Source organism: Hibiscus syriacus, unplaced genomic scaffold (assembly GCF_006381635.1).
Source record: "Hibiscus syriacus cultivar Baekdansim isolate YM2019G1 unplaced genomic scaffold, ASM638163v2 tig00111238_pilon, whole genome shotgun sequence".
Lineage (NCBI taxonomy): Eukaryota > Viridiplantae > Streptophyta > Magnoliopsida > Malvales > Malvaceae > Hibiscus > Hibiscus syriacus.
In genome coordinates, this window is record NW_024063030.1 from 826,004 (window position 1) to 843,359 (window position 17,356).

The following is a 17,356-nucleotide window of genomic DNA, read 5'->3' on the forward strand; positions in this document are numbered from 1 at the left end:
CTACTTTTCCCCTCGCCTAAAATACACGTGTCGGTAGAAGCCTGTAAGTTGTTTTTCTTTTTCGAGGAGTGAAAAATTAAAACATAAGGAGAAATTTCAAATTTCCATAAAAATGGAAGAATTTTCTAAGATCAATAAGCAATTCTGATCTTAAGTTTTGAATAGCAGAAGCGGAAGTGGAAAATGGAAGTGATAAATGAGATAGAGGGAGCACAGAAGGTCAAGTTCCTGGTTCGGCTGAATTGAGCAGATGGACGGAGTACCAGATTGTAACTTTTAACTCTATTAATTGGCTGAATACATTTTTTTTTGGATAAGTGAAGAGAAGAGAAATACATTTGAATCGTCTTTTCTCTTCTTTTTTTCTCTTGTTGACTGTCGCACGTGTGCTACTGTCTTCTGCTGTGTTTGTGTTCGTGTCTTCGACAGATACCACGTGCATTTTTTTAGGTATACGAATTCCTAGAAAGATTATACTAATTTCAGGGGTATTCGCTCATTGAATCAAAGCCTTTTCATTCTACTAAAAGCAAACAACAAAACTAATATGTATATAAATATATGAAAATTTAATTATATTAAATGTATGTAAAGAAATACAAAAATGGCATACTATTGTCCATCCATTTCCTCTTATATAAACAAAGGAAAGTGATCATTATAATAAGGTAGTAGCAGAACTTAAAATTAATTAATCAGAGGTCTGTTAATATCGCGAGAGCCTGACAACCCCTCCGGCAATGGCACATTCAGCTCGGAACAAACTAGCTCTACAATCTTTGAAGTGACAGCCCCAAATGACATTTTGTTCACAGTTACAGCCATGGCAAACCTGTTCCTTACATCACAAAATCCTGTTGATCCCCCCATTCCCGAGTGGCCAAACCCAGTGTATGTCCCGTCCCCATCTTTGGATTTAAACCTCCTGAATCCTAGTCCAAATGTCCCATCTCCCAAACACAAATTCCCATATTCACCTACTCCCATGAATGCCTCGTGAACCCTGGGGTTTGAAAATATCTTCTTGTTTTCAGGACCTTCCCACCTCTCTCTATTTGCAATGCCCTCCCCTATACCCCTGCTGCTTCTGATACACTTCTCTACATCATCCTCCTCGTCCTCATCCGCGATCTTGGTATAACTGCCTTGCCTAATATCATTACTTCCATCAACCTTACCCTTTTGCTTTTCATGGATCTTTCTCGAAGGAAATTTGGGGATATGGGGATGGCTTCCAAGTGGTGGATTTGAAACAGAGGAATGTGGTGGTGGTACCGCGCCACCATCAGCTAAGGCTGCATAGTAGCGTGCAAGTGCACGGGCTGAGCAATGTCCATTAGCAGCAGGTATGATAGCCCGACGGATGTTAAGCATATTAAAGAAAGCAGGCAAGTATTCTGCAAATTCACCAAAGTTGTTTACTTGGAAAGTCGATGGCAGCTCAGGTCGATTTTGCATTTCCGAGAACTTCTTCAAATCATCCATATCTATAGTCAGTGTAGCAAGTCGAGATTCCACACCTGGATGGTAGTACATAAAGAAGGCATCAATACTATGTTGAGAAAGGTGAACAGGACCTGCAAGCAATGAATAAGAAGGCATTTGTACATCATGAATCAAGAATACAAAGGAGTTTAAATTACCAGGAGGAATTCCAACATATAGCTCGCCATCAATTTTGAGAGGATGAATGAAAGCCTCTTCAAGAATCTCCTGGAATTTCTTCCCAGATGCATGCTGTTTCACCCAAGCAAATAAATTAAAACCACGTTATATGAAGGAGTGAGCTATCCTACAATTTCAAGTCAGTCAGAATGTTAGGAAGAAGAATATTATAATGATAGGAACGAGTAATCAAGTAGGAAGCATGAAGTGTGTTACTGGAAAAGGCATCATTTAACGGCTCGGAGAGAAAGAGATCAAGAAAAACAAACATAAAAAAACAAAGGGTAAACTACGCAAATGGTCACTAATATTTGAGTAAGTTTTCGTTTTTATCACTGATGTTTCAAAAGTCACAAATCAGTCACTAACGTTATCGCTTGTTACAAATTGGTCACTCGTCATTAGTGACCAACTGTGTAGTTTACCCTAATTAATAAGGGGATCATGTGTTTCATTTAACATTCTGAACCATTCTTCTTCCATAAATTCATTGCTTCTACCATAAACTCGTTTCTTCTTCCATAAACTCGTTTCTTTTTCTTCCATAAACCCATTTCTTCTTCTTCCATAACCATTTCTCCTTCTTCAATTCGTCTAAGAGAAAAAGTAGTGAGAAAAACGATTTCTTCTTCTTCCATTTGTCTAAGAGAAAAAGTAGTGAGAAAAACGAGCAAAGAGAAACCATCGTACTTACATGGAGATTTCGGCAAGGGGGACAACGCTATGCTTTATGGTAAGCTTTTTTTGGGTTTGATAGAAAAAAAAAAACCTTAGTTGGGCATCCACAGTTGCAAAGCGGAACATCAACGGAGTCTTCCATCATCACAGGATTTCTCTTTTCTTACGATTTTCAGAAGAAAAAAAATTAAAAAATAGAGATAGGAATGAAAAAACCCTGAATTAAGTTTAGGGCTTGGGTTTTTTAAAGGGAGAAGAGGTGACCGTAGAAGGCTTTTGGGTCTTCAACGTTGCAGTCAACCCAGTCCATGTAAGCAGTTAACGAGCCAGTTGTGTTTTCCGTCACACCTGTTAACATCTGTTAACGTCGAGTGACCAATTTGTAACAAACGACAACATTAGTGATCGATTTGTGACTTTTGAAACATCAGTGGTGAAAACGAAAACTTACTCAAACATTAGTGACCATTTACGTAGTTTACCCAAAAACAAATTCAAGCAATCGAGTTATGTGAATAGTGAACCCTCATGACTACCAACTCCAATAGTCCTCTAATCTCTTATATTACTTGGACTCTGGAGTGATTAGTGAAAGCCGGGTATGTTAAACTTTTTCTCGAGTTTAATTAGAGCAATGTTGTGTTAGCAATGAAGATTGGAGATGAAAGAAAAGGGTACTACTACTTGTTGTACGGAGTAGTCTCGTCCTAATGAGGAGAAAGAACTTACAATCACAAAACTCAGGGCTAGAAATAGTGGGTCTCCTGGTTTTGGCTTTGTGTTAGGGTATAGGATCTTTTGACGAATTTTGGGGTCCTTGGAGGGTCATATCCAGACAAACATACGATATGTGTGCCAGACAACAATACTCTTTAAGAAAAATGAAGAGTCGGAGCAATATAGCTCCACTCATCCCCAACAATATTGAAACGTTTAAACCTTTTCATCTTCCCAAATAGGTTTCTTACTGGAATTAAATAGAATGCTCGTAGGAGGAATGTAGTATGATTAAAAATCTTAATGCTCAATCAAGTATATGGGAATGCGAAGGAAAATATCACTTCAATCTCAAACTTCACTATCAGTACCCTTTTTTTCCTTTTTGTTGCATCTTAAATACATTGAGGTACAGTGACATAATTCAATAAGTGAGCATGGGAAAATACCTCGATTATTCCACCGCATAGCCAGCCAAAAGAAAGATAATGATACAACTGCTGCTTCCCAGGTTCAGTCTCAGGTACTGATGCTTCCATTCGTTTCAAACATTCATCCCACTCAGTCATTAGCAAAGGATTTTCTGCTCTAAGGTTAGCCAATGCATTATGCAAACCAGACGTATGGTTAAGTATATGATGAACCTGAAAGAGAAGAACTCAAGGAATTAGTATATTTAAATACTTATTTTAAAATACTTATTTTAAATAGTGGTTATCCAAACTTGATAGGCTTTTATGCACAGACTTATAACCTTTATGTGCTCCTTTCCATTTCTAAATTCTGGCCAAATATTTGCTACATCTTCTTCAAGTTTGAGCTTTCTGCAAGACAAGGTATCATTTATTAGAGACCACAAAAAAATTCCGTAAATTTGATTTTTTTTCAAAGATATCTTCTAAGAAAAAAGTTGCATGTTACTTGAAATTTAAAACACTTATTCCTGCACATGGCATACTTTGCTGACATTCTAATTTCTGGATTTTACAGGATAGTGCATGCAAAGAAATTTTTAACATTGAACTTTACCCATTGTCTACCAGCCAGTGTAACATTCCTGCAGCTATACCCTTTGTCGCAGAAAAGACAGAAAAAAGTGTATCAGGCTGAACTGGGCGAGGATCATATCTTCCAAGCACTCCAGCGGCAGTGTCAATAATAACCTCCCCATCTTTGTATGCACATACCTTGAGATAAAAATTGAAAATATTATCAGAATCAGCTCAAGTTAATATGCTTTTAAACTAAAGCATAACCTATATGACTATAGATTAGCAGTTATTTTATAATGAAACAACAATAAGTATGATGTACATTATAGCGAAATATATAACAAAAGATTTGCCCTTATTTCTTTCTTTTATCAAATCTATAATGTCCATCCAAGAACGAGTTCTAATAGATTCTAAGGGTCTGTTTGTTTGGGGGGAAACCAATTACAGAATTGGTTTTCCCCGAAATCCCGTGTTTGTTTCACGTAATTCGTTTTCTGGAAAATGTTTTCCCGTGTTTGTTTCACGTAATTCGTTTTCCGGAAAATGTTTTCCAGTGTTTGGTTGAAGGAAAATTGGTTGGTCAACGTAAAACATTTTCCTGATCAACAGAATTTCCTTTGTGTTTTCTGGAAAATGACTTACGGTCTGATTTTCCGTAAGTCATTTTCCGAACTTTTCACTTCAAAGAATAAATACTCAAAATAATTTTATTTTATGAATTTACTATTAATAAAATATTTTTAATATAATATTTATAATAATATATTTATTAATATTATAATAAAATAATAAATTATATTTTAAATATTTTCATAATTAATATTTTGATTAAAAATATATTAAAATATTTTATTAATATTAGATTCATAAAATAAAATTATTTTGAGTATTTATTCTTTGAAGTGAAAAGTTCGGAAAATGACTTACGGAAAATCAGACCGTAAGTCATTTTCCAGAAAACACAAAGGAAATTCTGTTGATCAGGAAAATGTTTTACGTTGACCAACCAATTTTCCTTCAACCAAACACTGGAAAACATTTTCCGGAAAACGAATTATGTGAAACAAACACGGGAAAACATTTTCCGGAAAACGAATTACGAGAAACAAACACGGGATTTCGGGGGAAACCAATTCCGTAATTGGTTTCCCCCCAAACAAACAGACCCTAAATTGCGTGATAAAACACGTGTAAATATGACCATCATGATTGTTGCAAATTTATGGATTTATTAAATACCTATTTAGTGATGAATTGGAAAGACCTGTCAGAATTTGTGAATTTGAAATTCATCTTATTATATCCTTTCAAAAACATAAACATATTTAATCTTAACTATTTTGTATATATAGTACGTATTTCATTATTACATTTACAATTTACATTGCAAACCGTATACAAGCCCACTCTCTGAAGTTCATTTTTGCAGAAATATCATAAACACATTAATAAAACAACCTAATCCCAAATGCTTTCCCAGGAAAATATGCACGGTGCAGTAGGTTAAACCTATACATTAGAGATATCAACATATTTTTGGGACAATTTAATACAGCATGTTCGAGTCCTATCGAATATACTTATGAAGATTTATATAGTCCTACTACACTACATGAAATATAAGTTCTAGGGGGTTGCAAATGCCTATAAACAGTCTCAATTATTGAAAGAACTGGGTTGAAACAATCACTTCATAAGAAGAGTGGAAAAGAAGAGGGAAATTCCACAGCGTATAATGATAGGCAAGGCATCAAGCTTGATTATTAAGTACTGCAGTAGTGCAATAAAGGAAGCCATATAAAATATTAAGAAAATGAAAAACAGAGAATTGTAAGATCATCAGACCACAGTAATAAGAGAATAGTGGTGCAGACCTGGATCCCAAGTATTTTATCATTATTTCCCAACTCAACTAAGAGCTGTCTCAGCTTGGCCTCTACATCAGAATGTACTGGTGTGTTGTAGATCCACTGTACATTTGCCGCTGGTCCTCTATTAATGTTTCTGACAATGTAATCACACTGAACATGAGAATTGTTTTTATAAACCTGACCTTGTAAATTTTAAGATAGACTCACCCTTGAAGAACAGATTCAGCGAATGGTCTCATGATGTCTAAATATACTATGCGGACATTCATAGTGGATGAGAGTCCTGAATTTAAGTAACATAAGCGAAAAATTAGAAAGATCACAATCATTTAATACAAAGCGAAGGTAGGAATTACTATTACAGACCTCTCAGAAGATTTAAAACCCGTCCAAAGATTACAATATCACCTGGAAACGCATCAACCTAGAAATAAATCTTACTTGGTTAATGATGGATTGAATTGTTAATGGAAATGCCAAAGGAATAATAGCAGTAGATGAAATGGACTTACATGGTTAGCACCAAAAGAAAACAAAGAAACAAACTTACTGGGTTGAAACGTTTAACTTCTTTTTGGTTGAGCTGCATCTTTTCCTGTATAACCTTCATGTTCTTTTCTCTTTGCTCGGTCAAAGATTTCAAATTTTGCTTCATACAAAAAGAATTAGCATTAGATGAACCTGGAGAAGTTGACAAACATTTTCAGAGGCAAGTAGTGGATACTTACCTGAGCTTCATTTGCAGGTGTAGAACTACGGAAGAATACATTTGTTATCTCCATAACCTGCTCAGGCATATCTAGGCGCAGTCTGAGACCCATTTCTGACATGGCAGACAAAAGGGCCACATGGTCACCCTGTGACAGAGTGATGTATTATTTCGTTATCAATTGGAATCATTTCAACCACGCTGGGCACAATAAAAAAGTTTGTATAATTGAAATTTCAAAACAGGACGGGGAACAATATCTGACATAAATATTCACCTTGCAAAGATGAAGAATTTAAAGAACTAAATTATATTTGAAGGTACAGAGTTGCCAAGACCAGTAAAATATTATTTATATGAAATAGGGTGAGAACATAATCCTCAAATTGGAAGTCCAAAGAAAAGAAACAAGGATAAAAATAAAGTTTAAATGACTAGACGTATAACAGGAATCAGATGCGTGTTTAATGGTAAAGCAATGGAATACAAAATAAGGTAAAATTATAGCTCAAGGACAAATATTGAGCCATCAGTTATCTCCATAATGATCTAAATTTCAGATAACCATGAGTTATAGGAAAAGAATGCAAAAATATACGTACTACAGAGAGACACAAACCTCGGCAGAAGCCAAAAACATCTTTGCTAGTGCTTGCTTCATAGAGCTTGATATTTTTTTTGTAAGCCCGAAATCAAGTAAAATTGGACGATGAGGGGCTTCCTTGCTTACAAGGAAATTTCCTGCAAATAAGTTAACAAGAAATATTATTTTAAAAGGGGGGAAATCACAAGTAGCATCATGAGGATCAGAAATAAACATGGTGAATAATTTTAACAGAGAAATTAATCCAAAGAAGTTATGTGGATGGATAGATAAATATATAGATATATAGACACATGATAGAAAAATAGATTATAAACAACGGATCATATAACTAGGAATGAGAATAGCCATTTAAAATTCATCAACATAGTTGGCAAGACAAGAGACAAAAAGCAATACCAGGATGGGGATCACCATTAAAAAATCCATCAACATATATTTGGTGGGCATATGCACGAGTTATTTCCTCAACAATATTTTGTTTGTCAACACCAAAAGCTTCCAAAGATGAAGAATCATTCAGACGAATTCCATCCATGTATTCCAAGATGAGAACATTTTTGGTTGACTGTCATTAAAGCCAACATGATCAGAGTGAGCTTTTATGAATTGAAATGATAACATGTACCCACAAATGAAGGAACAATCTTTGCATGCTAATCAGATAAATGGTAAAACCATGAGGAAAAACTAGAATTTTCATGCACACTAGTAATTTCTCTACCACATTCCAAGAAGAACCGGACATTATAAAGTGAGGCAAATTCAAAGATAAGCGATGATGCTAATAACATTTTTGTTTAAAAGAAATCATTTAAAATCAGATATGAAAGCCTCGTGATTTGTTTTATATATAAAAACACCTATATATCTAGATATGACATTAGTTGATTTTTGTTTTATTTATAATGAAATTAATGTAGAACTTCCAGTTGTAACTTCTGCTTTTCCAGTTTTCAAATTATCTAGGTGCTTCTTTGACCCTCAAGGTAACAATTTAAGGAGTCATTGGTCTAAAGGAATTTTCATATGTATTGTCCTTACATGTTAGTTCCACATGGTCACAAAACCAAAATTATTTCCACTGCCAGATCTTTCATACTCCAGTGCTACCTCTCTTTAATTTACAAGACAAATCATGATACCAGAAGAATAATATATTTGGATTCTCAGATGATGGAAATCCTAATAGTTCATAACTATTGCAGATCACAAACCCTCTGGAATATAAAAGAACATTATTCACATTCAAAGATTAGCTCAGAATATACCTGAATAACTTCTGGAATCAAAACGTTCACAGGGTTGGAAGAGTAGCTCTCACCAGGTGACATTTTGCAGCCAAGATTTCTAGACACGGTTCTAGTGTTCTCTACAAAGACGAATGAAATAACAACAATGAAAGGAGGATAGAAGGTAATAAATTGAAAGTTGTCTGAGAATATATTTGCATGACTTGACAGAAGAAGGAATTAAGGAAAAGCAGACAATTCATAAAACCAGACTTGTCCATCTATCTATTTTTGACCTCGGTATTTTTATGGCCCAAATCCAGTATTAGCATAAAACTTAATGAGTTCCATCTCCCCAATTCCAACCAGCCACCATTGCGACAGCATCATTAAACCAATGTCACCACATAACAGTTACCAATATTATCATTACTATTATGCAGCTCATGCAAAGAAACTTCTATTTCTCACTGGTTTTCAACCATGACCAGCATTATTGCCACAATTTCACTTTCCAGTTCATGCACCAAGTTGCAACCTACTGAGGAATTCCCAATGCCATTTTAAAGTCGAATGTCACTATTCCCTACTGTCACTGAACACAACATCAACAGCCATCACCAGTACAACCGACATTCCCAGTGATGCATCAACTGCTAAGAAGAACCATTAACCTATTGATCCACTGGAAATCAAAGTAGATGAGGAACTATACAAAATTCAGAAAAGGATTTTCTTTCCGTAATATCAATTTTCTTCTTGAAAGCTTCGCAAATTTCACTTCCATGATTAAACTTTTTCCCAACTAACTAAATCAGATTAGGATAAACCATGTTAAATAGTGCATACCAGCTTCTTGATTGAAATCAAGCTCTTTTGGGGCTTCTTTGCACCATTCATCTATCATTGGATTAAAGTCATATTGTGGTTCTGCCCAAGCTATCCACTCCACAATTGACTTTGCATTCTTTAAGTCCTGCAAGAAAAAAAAAGCATGTCCAACAACCATATAATGACAGTAACTCTTACTTTACACACCGTAATCTAAAATGCCAAAGCATAAAAACCTCCAAAATGATTGCTCTGACACCCTCATGCTGAACTTTAACCACCACCTCTTGCCCATTGATTAATTTTGCTCGATGGACTTGCGCAATCTGCATAGAAGAAAATATGTCCTCATTTGTCAACAAGATTTTGAAGGAAATTAATTAATTCCCCTCAGAAGAACAAAAAAACAAGTATGGTCCTCCTTACTGATGCTGTTGCCAAAGGTTCTTCCACAAAATCAGCAAAGAGATCATCGATAGCCTTGCCAAACTCCTTTTGTATAGTCTGACAAACCTGTGCAAATAAAAAGTTATAAAAAAAATCCAGTCAATAAATGCATATTGAAGGATTAATGGGAAGACAAACAAAAACAATAATATATAAACTCTCCATCGAACAATAGATATGTATAGAATCAATTGAAAGTTACACATGAATACATTTCAACTTCATTATTCTTCATGTTACTCCTCAGCGACTTTATTCGCATCTTAGTAGGATTTTACTACAATTCATTTATTGAAGCCTTTGGAGATCATCTATGCACCAAGCTACCTCTAGTACGGCCTTTTTATGGAATTCTAGATCAAAATCTTCGAATTAAATCCAAAAAAAAAATATATCTTTGCCAGTATTGTGGTCAGCACTCAGCATGAAAACATGGCCAGTCATAATCCTTCTTATCCTTCTCTGAAATAAAGAGGCTAATGTCTTTCATGAATTAAAAATATTCAAAATTACATGTAAATTAAAATTCAGAAATAAAATTTTACTAACAGTTGCATAATGATTTCTTTAAATAATTTACAAACATGGCCTTTACTCGAACAAAATGGAAAATGGATAACTGTGGCAAAATCCAACTAGTTTGAGCATATTGTGATGATCCCCAAAGCCATATATATAAGACTTAATTCTTCCCAAGCTAATAATATTTCAACTATAAGTTAATTTTTATAAGCAAAAGCATTAGGAAATCTACATATATATCCAGTCATGGTGGCATACATGCACACTGAAAACAACCTGACAATAACATCGATCATTACACTGCACATGGTGACTAAAACCCAATTAAGCAGGACAGCTTCCATAGCTTTGGTTGGCAAACCATCATATTACTTGTCATCAGTCATCACCATAAGATACTTTGTAATACTTAGATACATGAACTACAAAGTGAGATCATATGATAATAACAACCTCAAAACCAGATCAACTGAGCAGATAGGCAATTGAGGACAACTTCTAAACCACTAAATCCCACTTTCTTTGTTCATAGTCAGAGTGATAACACTAGGTGAAAAAATGATCTCCAAGCATCAAAAGAGCTATTACCTCTTTTAAGGGGCGAGGTGGAAGAGAGTCCTGTAATTGCTTGAGAAGGGATATATATGCTTCAGGAAGCACATCAGCACGTGTAGATAAGTACTGCCCAAGTTTAACCCATAAGCCTTCCAACTTTATTATCAAACTGAGAACACGCCTAGCATTGCGCTCGTGAGCCTGTTCCCATAAAGCAGTTCTTTTTGATTTGTTAGTCCATTTCTCTCTTTGCTGCACAACCTTCAGTAAAAGTAGAATGCAGGTGAATTAGATTGTCCAAGCATTAACCCAGAGTAGAAGTGAGAATCAATAAATTTTACCTTATAATCCAAGTAGATTATCAAAGCAACTGTGAATACTCTCAAACGTCTTCTATAAATATTTCCCCACCCCATCAGACAAGGAGCAAAATGAAGCCAATATAATGAAGTTCACGGATTTCTGGGGAAGAAAAAGAGTGATCAGATTGTACCACAGACACAATTGTATGAACGAACACCAGATGATGGGTAGGAAGTTTACCAAGTGTTTAAAACCACTAAGGGTTAAAGTTTGTGAATATAGGATACAAACTTAAATTATTGTCATTTTGTCAACAAAAATCACATAGGAGTAAAATGAAGGCATTTTATCAACATCTATGGGTACAACTAATTTGACTTTTCTGTTTTCATCATCCTCTACTCATACACGGCTACACCCGGATGCATCTAAACCATCAACTGAAGCTTGAATTTACTACACAACCACATCTTTTGCTCATTCAGTAATACTAATATCTATATCATTATTTGGAAGATAACTAAATATAAGGGGAAATAGCTTATTACTAAATATAAGGGGAAATAGCTTATTACAAGAAATCAATAATTAACTACAAAATTAATGTCTGACTCTGAGATACAGTAGTGTTGAGATTCAGGCAACAAAGCAGATAACTACAAACATATCACCAGTCTTCTCTCCTATCCTTGAAACATAATTACCAGGGCAGTCGCGGAGGAAATGAAATGAAAATCATTTTCCACAATTTTCTTCAAAATTCACGCACAACAGCTAACTATTGGAATTCCCTACATAAATTATTTACTAATACTATTCCTTTGCAAGCACATCAAAGGGTGAACAAGAACACGCTCGGATTAAAATTACAATAAATTGAATAGATAAGCAATTCGCAACAATAAGCGCCCAGGCAAATGCATTTTTGTACGTGCCTGTATAATATATATTTATACATGTACTTACCGAAACGGAATTCAAAAACAGGAAAGTAGTGGAAAGAGCAAGCCGGCAGCGTACACAACAGCACTAATATTAATACTTAAAAAGATAAGCCAAGCCAATCAACACCAACAAAATTCCCGTGAATACGATCGATACAATCGTAACTATGTTGGCGGTGGTTTCGGCATCAGAATCTCCATCTGCTTCCCCTTTTCAACAGCCGCGGGTACCCACTTTCTTTTTAAAATTAATTAACTATAGATGCAAAGACCAAACCAAATCGACGGAGATTGACCACGTTATAGGCAAATTTTTTCAAAGACGACGACCAATCGTTTGTCGTTGCGTTCAAATTGAACATATCATGGAATCTCAGGGAAGGATATCTAGCCGTTGGATGAGAAATGCCGAAATCCAATCCAAGCCGTTAAGTCGGTTCAACGGCGTGCCTATTACTTCACTCGCTTCCTTCCCCAGGCCTCACCCCAACACTAATGAATTGCTAGGAAACTAATAAACCAAATTCTTGACTTTGTCTTTTTTCCTTTTGGTTAAACTATCTACTTGGTCATCTACCTATTTCCGATTTCTTATTTTAGTCACTCAACTCTTTTCTTAAAATCATACTTAATTTTACATTTTATTTTTATTTTAGTCATTTTTTGTTGTATTTGACCATCGAATTAATGAAAATAGTGATATGTCATGGTATAATAATAATTTAGATAAAGCATACAAATAGTTCCCGACTATAAGATATTGTTTTATTTAGTCTCTCAACTATTAAAAGTTCAAAATGGTCTCCAACCTAACTATAGAAAGTTTTTTTAGTCCCTTGACTTTTAAAAGTTTCAAAATAGTCACTTGACTATTCATTATGTTCCAAACCCATCATTTTTCGTTAAAAAAATTAATGATTGTGTGAGTTGGATGTTAACATGTTGACTGAGATATACTAAAAATTTCATCTCATAATTTCAAACAATTATCATATTTCAGTCTGCGTGTTAACGTTCAGCTCAGACGACTGTTAATTTTTTAACGAAAAATGATGAGTTTGGAAATATATGAATAGTTAGGTGATCATTGGTAACTTTTAATAGTCGGGAGACTCGATAAAATAATATCCTATAGTTGAAGGACTATTTGTATACTTTACCCTAATAATTTTAGTATTTGAATCTTACACATTCTATCATATCATAAATATAATTAGACCCAGTATTTAAATTTAATAATTCATTAATAATTTAAAATGATTTATTAATTCATTAATAGAATTTAATGATTCGTTATCACGACAAAAGTAACTTTTTTTTTTAATTTTGTGACAAAGAGAATAAGAAAGTGAACGGAATCGATTTATTTACTGCAAGTGCAAAGTCATTAGAATAGAAGACTGAATTAAAATTTAGGATAGATGTCTTGAACTTATAGTAAAAGAATGATTTTATTTTGTCATATCCAGTTTTTCAGTATAGTCTTTTACTCAAAAAGAAAAATTCTAGTGCATAAAATAATATTCTATGACTAATAGCTAGAAATTTATTGAATCTTGCTATAAAATTAATCTATACATAATTATTGATTTAATCTAAATTTTATGAAATTTATAAATGAAAAAAATAAAAATTCCATAAATTTTGATTTTTCTATGATGTTCTATAACAATAGAAAATGACTAGGAGAGAGAGAGAGCACTTTATTATGAGCTCAAAAAGATAAATGGAAAGCTAAAGAACTGTACGATTACTCATAAAAATAAATAATAATTTAGGGGAACAAGTAATAGATTTTTAAGAAGCGGAAATATATTATTAATAAAAATATATAAAAATTTAAAATTTTAAGAATAACAACTACTCCGAATCGTCTCCTCTACCATCACGGATTGTAAGAGTTAATTGTATAAAACCACGTAAAGTTTTAAATTAAAAATGAAAGAAGTTTCGTTTTGAATACTATTTTCATTATAGAGTACAACGTAGTTACTAACTTAACGAGGGGTGTGCAATCGATGTTGAGAGGTTATACTTAGTATTGGATATCATGATTCATTAATAGGTTAGGATTTAAAATTAAGAATATATTAATTATATATTAAAATTTTAATTAGTTCGATTAATTAATCGATATGGACAATCTAGGTTGCCCTTTAAATACCCTTTGTCTCGGTGGGTTTGTGGAACACATTTCTTCATTGTTATTAACACAATCTCGTCATTCTTTTTACTGTTGGGTTCATTTTCTTGTTGTATAAAAAGTTTGCAATCATGGCTGAGAACTCCGGGAGTAATGAAAATCATGGAGTCGTTTTGAATGTCAAAGCAGAAGCCAATCGGAATCCGCCTCCGCCAGCCACTGATGATAGAACTATTGGAGAACTTGCTGGAGTTGTCGTTGGGACCACTGTGTTGCTTAATGTGCTGTTTGCTGGGCCGATTACAGGAGCATCGATGAACCCAGCAAGGAGGTTGGGGCGGGCAATAGTGTGGCATCATTACAAGTGAATATGGATATATCTTACAGCACCAATTATTGGGGCAATGTCGGATGCTTGGCCTTATAACGTGGTGAGGCATACCGATAAGCCATTGCAGGAGATTACCAAGAGTGCTTCTTTTCTCAAGGGTTCACGTAACTCCAATTAAAATGTACACGCACGACATATATATACATACATAAAAGTTGTCAAAGGTATTCCTGAAATTTTTAGACGACATCAACATATTATCTGCATTTTTATTGTACACAGTATACATAGAATTATGCGTAAATGTTAAAAACACACATATATATACATACACACATAAAAGTTGTCAAAGGTATTCCTGAAATTTTTAACTCATTTATGTTTGTTTCATGTGGAACAGAGTTTTACAATTGTTGATTGCGACGAGGATGATTAAATTGATAGAATTTTTAAATATACAAAATTTTAAGTGATTAATTTAAATTAAAAATAAATTTATAAAATATATACATTTTATAAGCTAAAATTGTTAGTATATTAAATAATATTGTCATCTATGTTAAATTTTCAAGTGCAAGTGATTTAATTGAGAAAATATTTTATCAGTGACCAAGGTAGAAATGATCCCTTAATGAATAATTAAATATGTAATTTAATTAGGAATTTAATTTTTAATGGGTAGTTTTTTTTAATTAATCATTGATATCTAATCCAAATCGGGTATTGTAGAGATAAGGGTGATCTTCCATTCGTAAACGTCAGAATTCGAATCCCTTACTTTGCTTAAGGAATCTAGTACATCATCCTACTAGACCAACTGGTTGTTGGTTTTTAATAGAAAATTTTAATAAGATGAACAAGCTTTTCAAGAAATAGATATTTTTTAATTTAATGATTTATATGTTTTCGGAGCTTTCACCGAATTAATTAGTGTTACTTGATTTATAATTTGTATCATTCAATTGATGATGTTCAACTCGTAACATCATTTGATAATATTAATAAAAAAACATCATTTGATAATAATTTTTATAATATGGATACCAAATGTACAAATGTGGGTAAGAAGGAAATAATATTTATAAAAAAAAGTAAATTTTTGAAATAAAATATTTTTTAACAAAAACGATTTTATAAAATGAGTGGTTGAATTATTTATTTATAATATTATATAAAAAATAAAATAAATATACCCCTCACAAAATTATTTATTAATTAATTAGGAATTCCCACTGAACTATTGTCACTTGAGAAAGTATATTTATATACACACGATTCAATAATAATATTCCCTTTGGCTTTGCAAACTGTATGCAACGATTTGCATTGCCTAATGAGTTTGGAGAGGGGAATTATGGACTATGGAATCCCCAAATAAATTTACTTATCCCAACTCTATCGAGGAATAGTTTACAATTTTATCTATTTCTTTCCCTTTAGCTTTTCCATAATTCCTTCCATAATTTAATTTTATATTTCTAGGCTACTAATACAGCTAATTATACCCTTTACTTTTGTGACTATTTAAATATATAGACGACCTAATCTTGCTTTATATATTTATATACTTAATTTATTAGTGAGTATATATGCCCTCACTCTCTAATACTTGTACATTACGCGAGTTCCATAGGATTTAGCGGATTCTCATGCTTATTGATTATACTCAACTATATACTTTCTGCTATAATTATATTATTATTATATCAATAACATATTAATAAATGTTGGGTGTAATTGTAAAACGCATATATTTTTAACAGTAACTATAATCCAAACAACGCCTGAAACTTGATAATTAAATCAAAATATAAATTTGAATATTAGACAAATTTAATTTTATTATTTTGATTTTGAAATTTAAATAATTAAATAAATTAATCATTCCTGATGTCGAGTCTAATCTAGTTCCCTCTTTGCATGCACATCTTTCCTTCCATTGAGATAAACAAAAAAAAATTGAGTTTAGCGACAGACGTAAGATCTTATGTAAAATGTGCAAAGTTTTAAAAAATTATATTAAAAATTCAGGTGTACATAATTATAAAATTTTAAGGGTACAAAATTAGATTATCAATATATATAAAATATATAAAAAATTTAATCTATACGAGAATTTAAAATTTTCAAAGAGTGCGACTACTCATGGATCCATCCCCGGTGGAGTCTTAGTATGCATGGAAAGAACACTTGTATTGTTTTTGGGATACACATGCACATGCATTGTGAAAAATAAAAAGGTTTGGGGGATGGGAGTGTATGTGTCATTTAGGACATGATGCCATTTGGTATGCTTAAAGAGGAACACACGTGAACAAAGGTTTGGGAAGGGAGTATGAAATTTGGAACTGATTAAGAATTTTGTCCAAATTAACAGCTTGAAGGGGATGGGAAGTTGAATTTCATTTCGTAGCCAAGACAAAGGCGGCGCATTTATTTTGAGTGAATAAAGTTTCAAAGAATATGAAAGACCCAAGATTTTGACAACACGGCTTATATGAGCTATTTTTGCCTTTGCCTAGCTGCCTTGAGTGAGCCACCGAGGACCATCTTATCTGCCATGTGATGCCATGTGGGCTTCCCTACATCTTTACCAACTAAATACATACACATAATTATTAAATTTAAATATGTTAAAAGTTTTGGTTTTAATTTTATTTTTATTTCTATATCGTATTTTTGTAAAACTAAAATCTAGTATCATTTTATTTGAAAATTTTGATTTATGTTAATGTTCTCTAGAATAGGTAGTTAAAAGCTCTCAATTAACGTACTTAAATTGTGGGTTCAATACTTATTAGGAGTAAAT

The 17,356-nt window shown here is 33.2% G+C and overlaps 1 protein-coding gene across 1 annotated transcript; it reads right to left on the reverse strand.

Annotated features, from left to right (window-relative positions):
* Window positions 1-683: 683 nt before the first annotated feature.
* On the reverse strand, window positions 684-12,326 carry LOC120156854. Its single transcript, XM_039168120.1, has 19 exons — window positions 12,096-12,326; window positions 11,168-11,288; window positions 10,860-11,087; window positions 9,729-9,815; window positions 9,539-9,628; window positions 9,321-9,447; window positions 8,511-8,611; window positions 7,639-7,807; window positions 7,255-7,376; window positions 6,655-6,783; window positions 6,477-6,575; window positions 6,293-6,350; window positions 6,134-6,209; window positions 5,930-6,059; window positions 4,090-4,247; window positions 3,815-3,884; window positions 3,510-3,704; window positions 1,644-1,737; window positions 684-1,520 (listed from the first exon to the last, which is right to left on the reverse strand). The coding sequence occupies exons 2-19, from the start codon at window positions 11,240-11,242 to the stop codon at window positions 688-690; spliced, it is 2,841 nt and encodes a 946-aa protein (XP_039024051.1). The 5' UTR covers window positions 11,243-11,288; window positions 12,096-12,326; the 3' UTR covers window positions 684-687.
* Between the last annotated feature and the right edge of the window lie 5,030 nt (window positions 12,327-17,356).

Bases quoted from the DNA above. Each gene is read 5' to 3' on its own strand.
- LOC120156854 (XM_039168120.1), bottom strand. From the start codon at position 11,242: ATGGGGTGGGGAAATATTTATAGAAGACGTTTGAGAGTATTCACAGTT. The intron at 9,816-10,859 runs GTAATAGCTCTT...TTATTTGCACAG, and splicing joins CACCTCGCCCCTTAAAAGAG to GTTTGTCAGACTATACAAAA. The intron at 9,448-9,538 runs GTTTTTATGCTT...TTTTTCTTGCAG, and splicing joins TCAGAGCAATCATTTTGGAG to GACTTAAAGAATGCAAAGTC.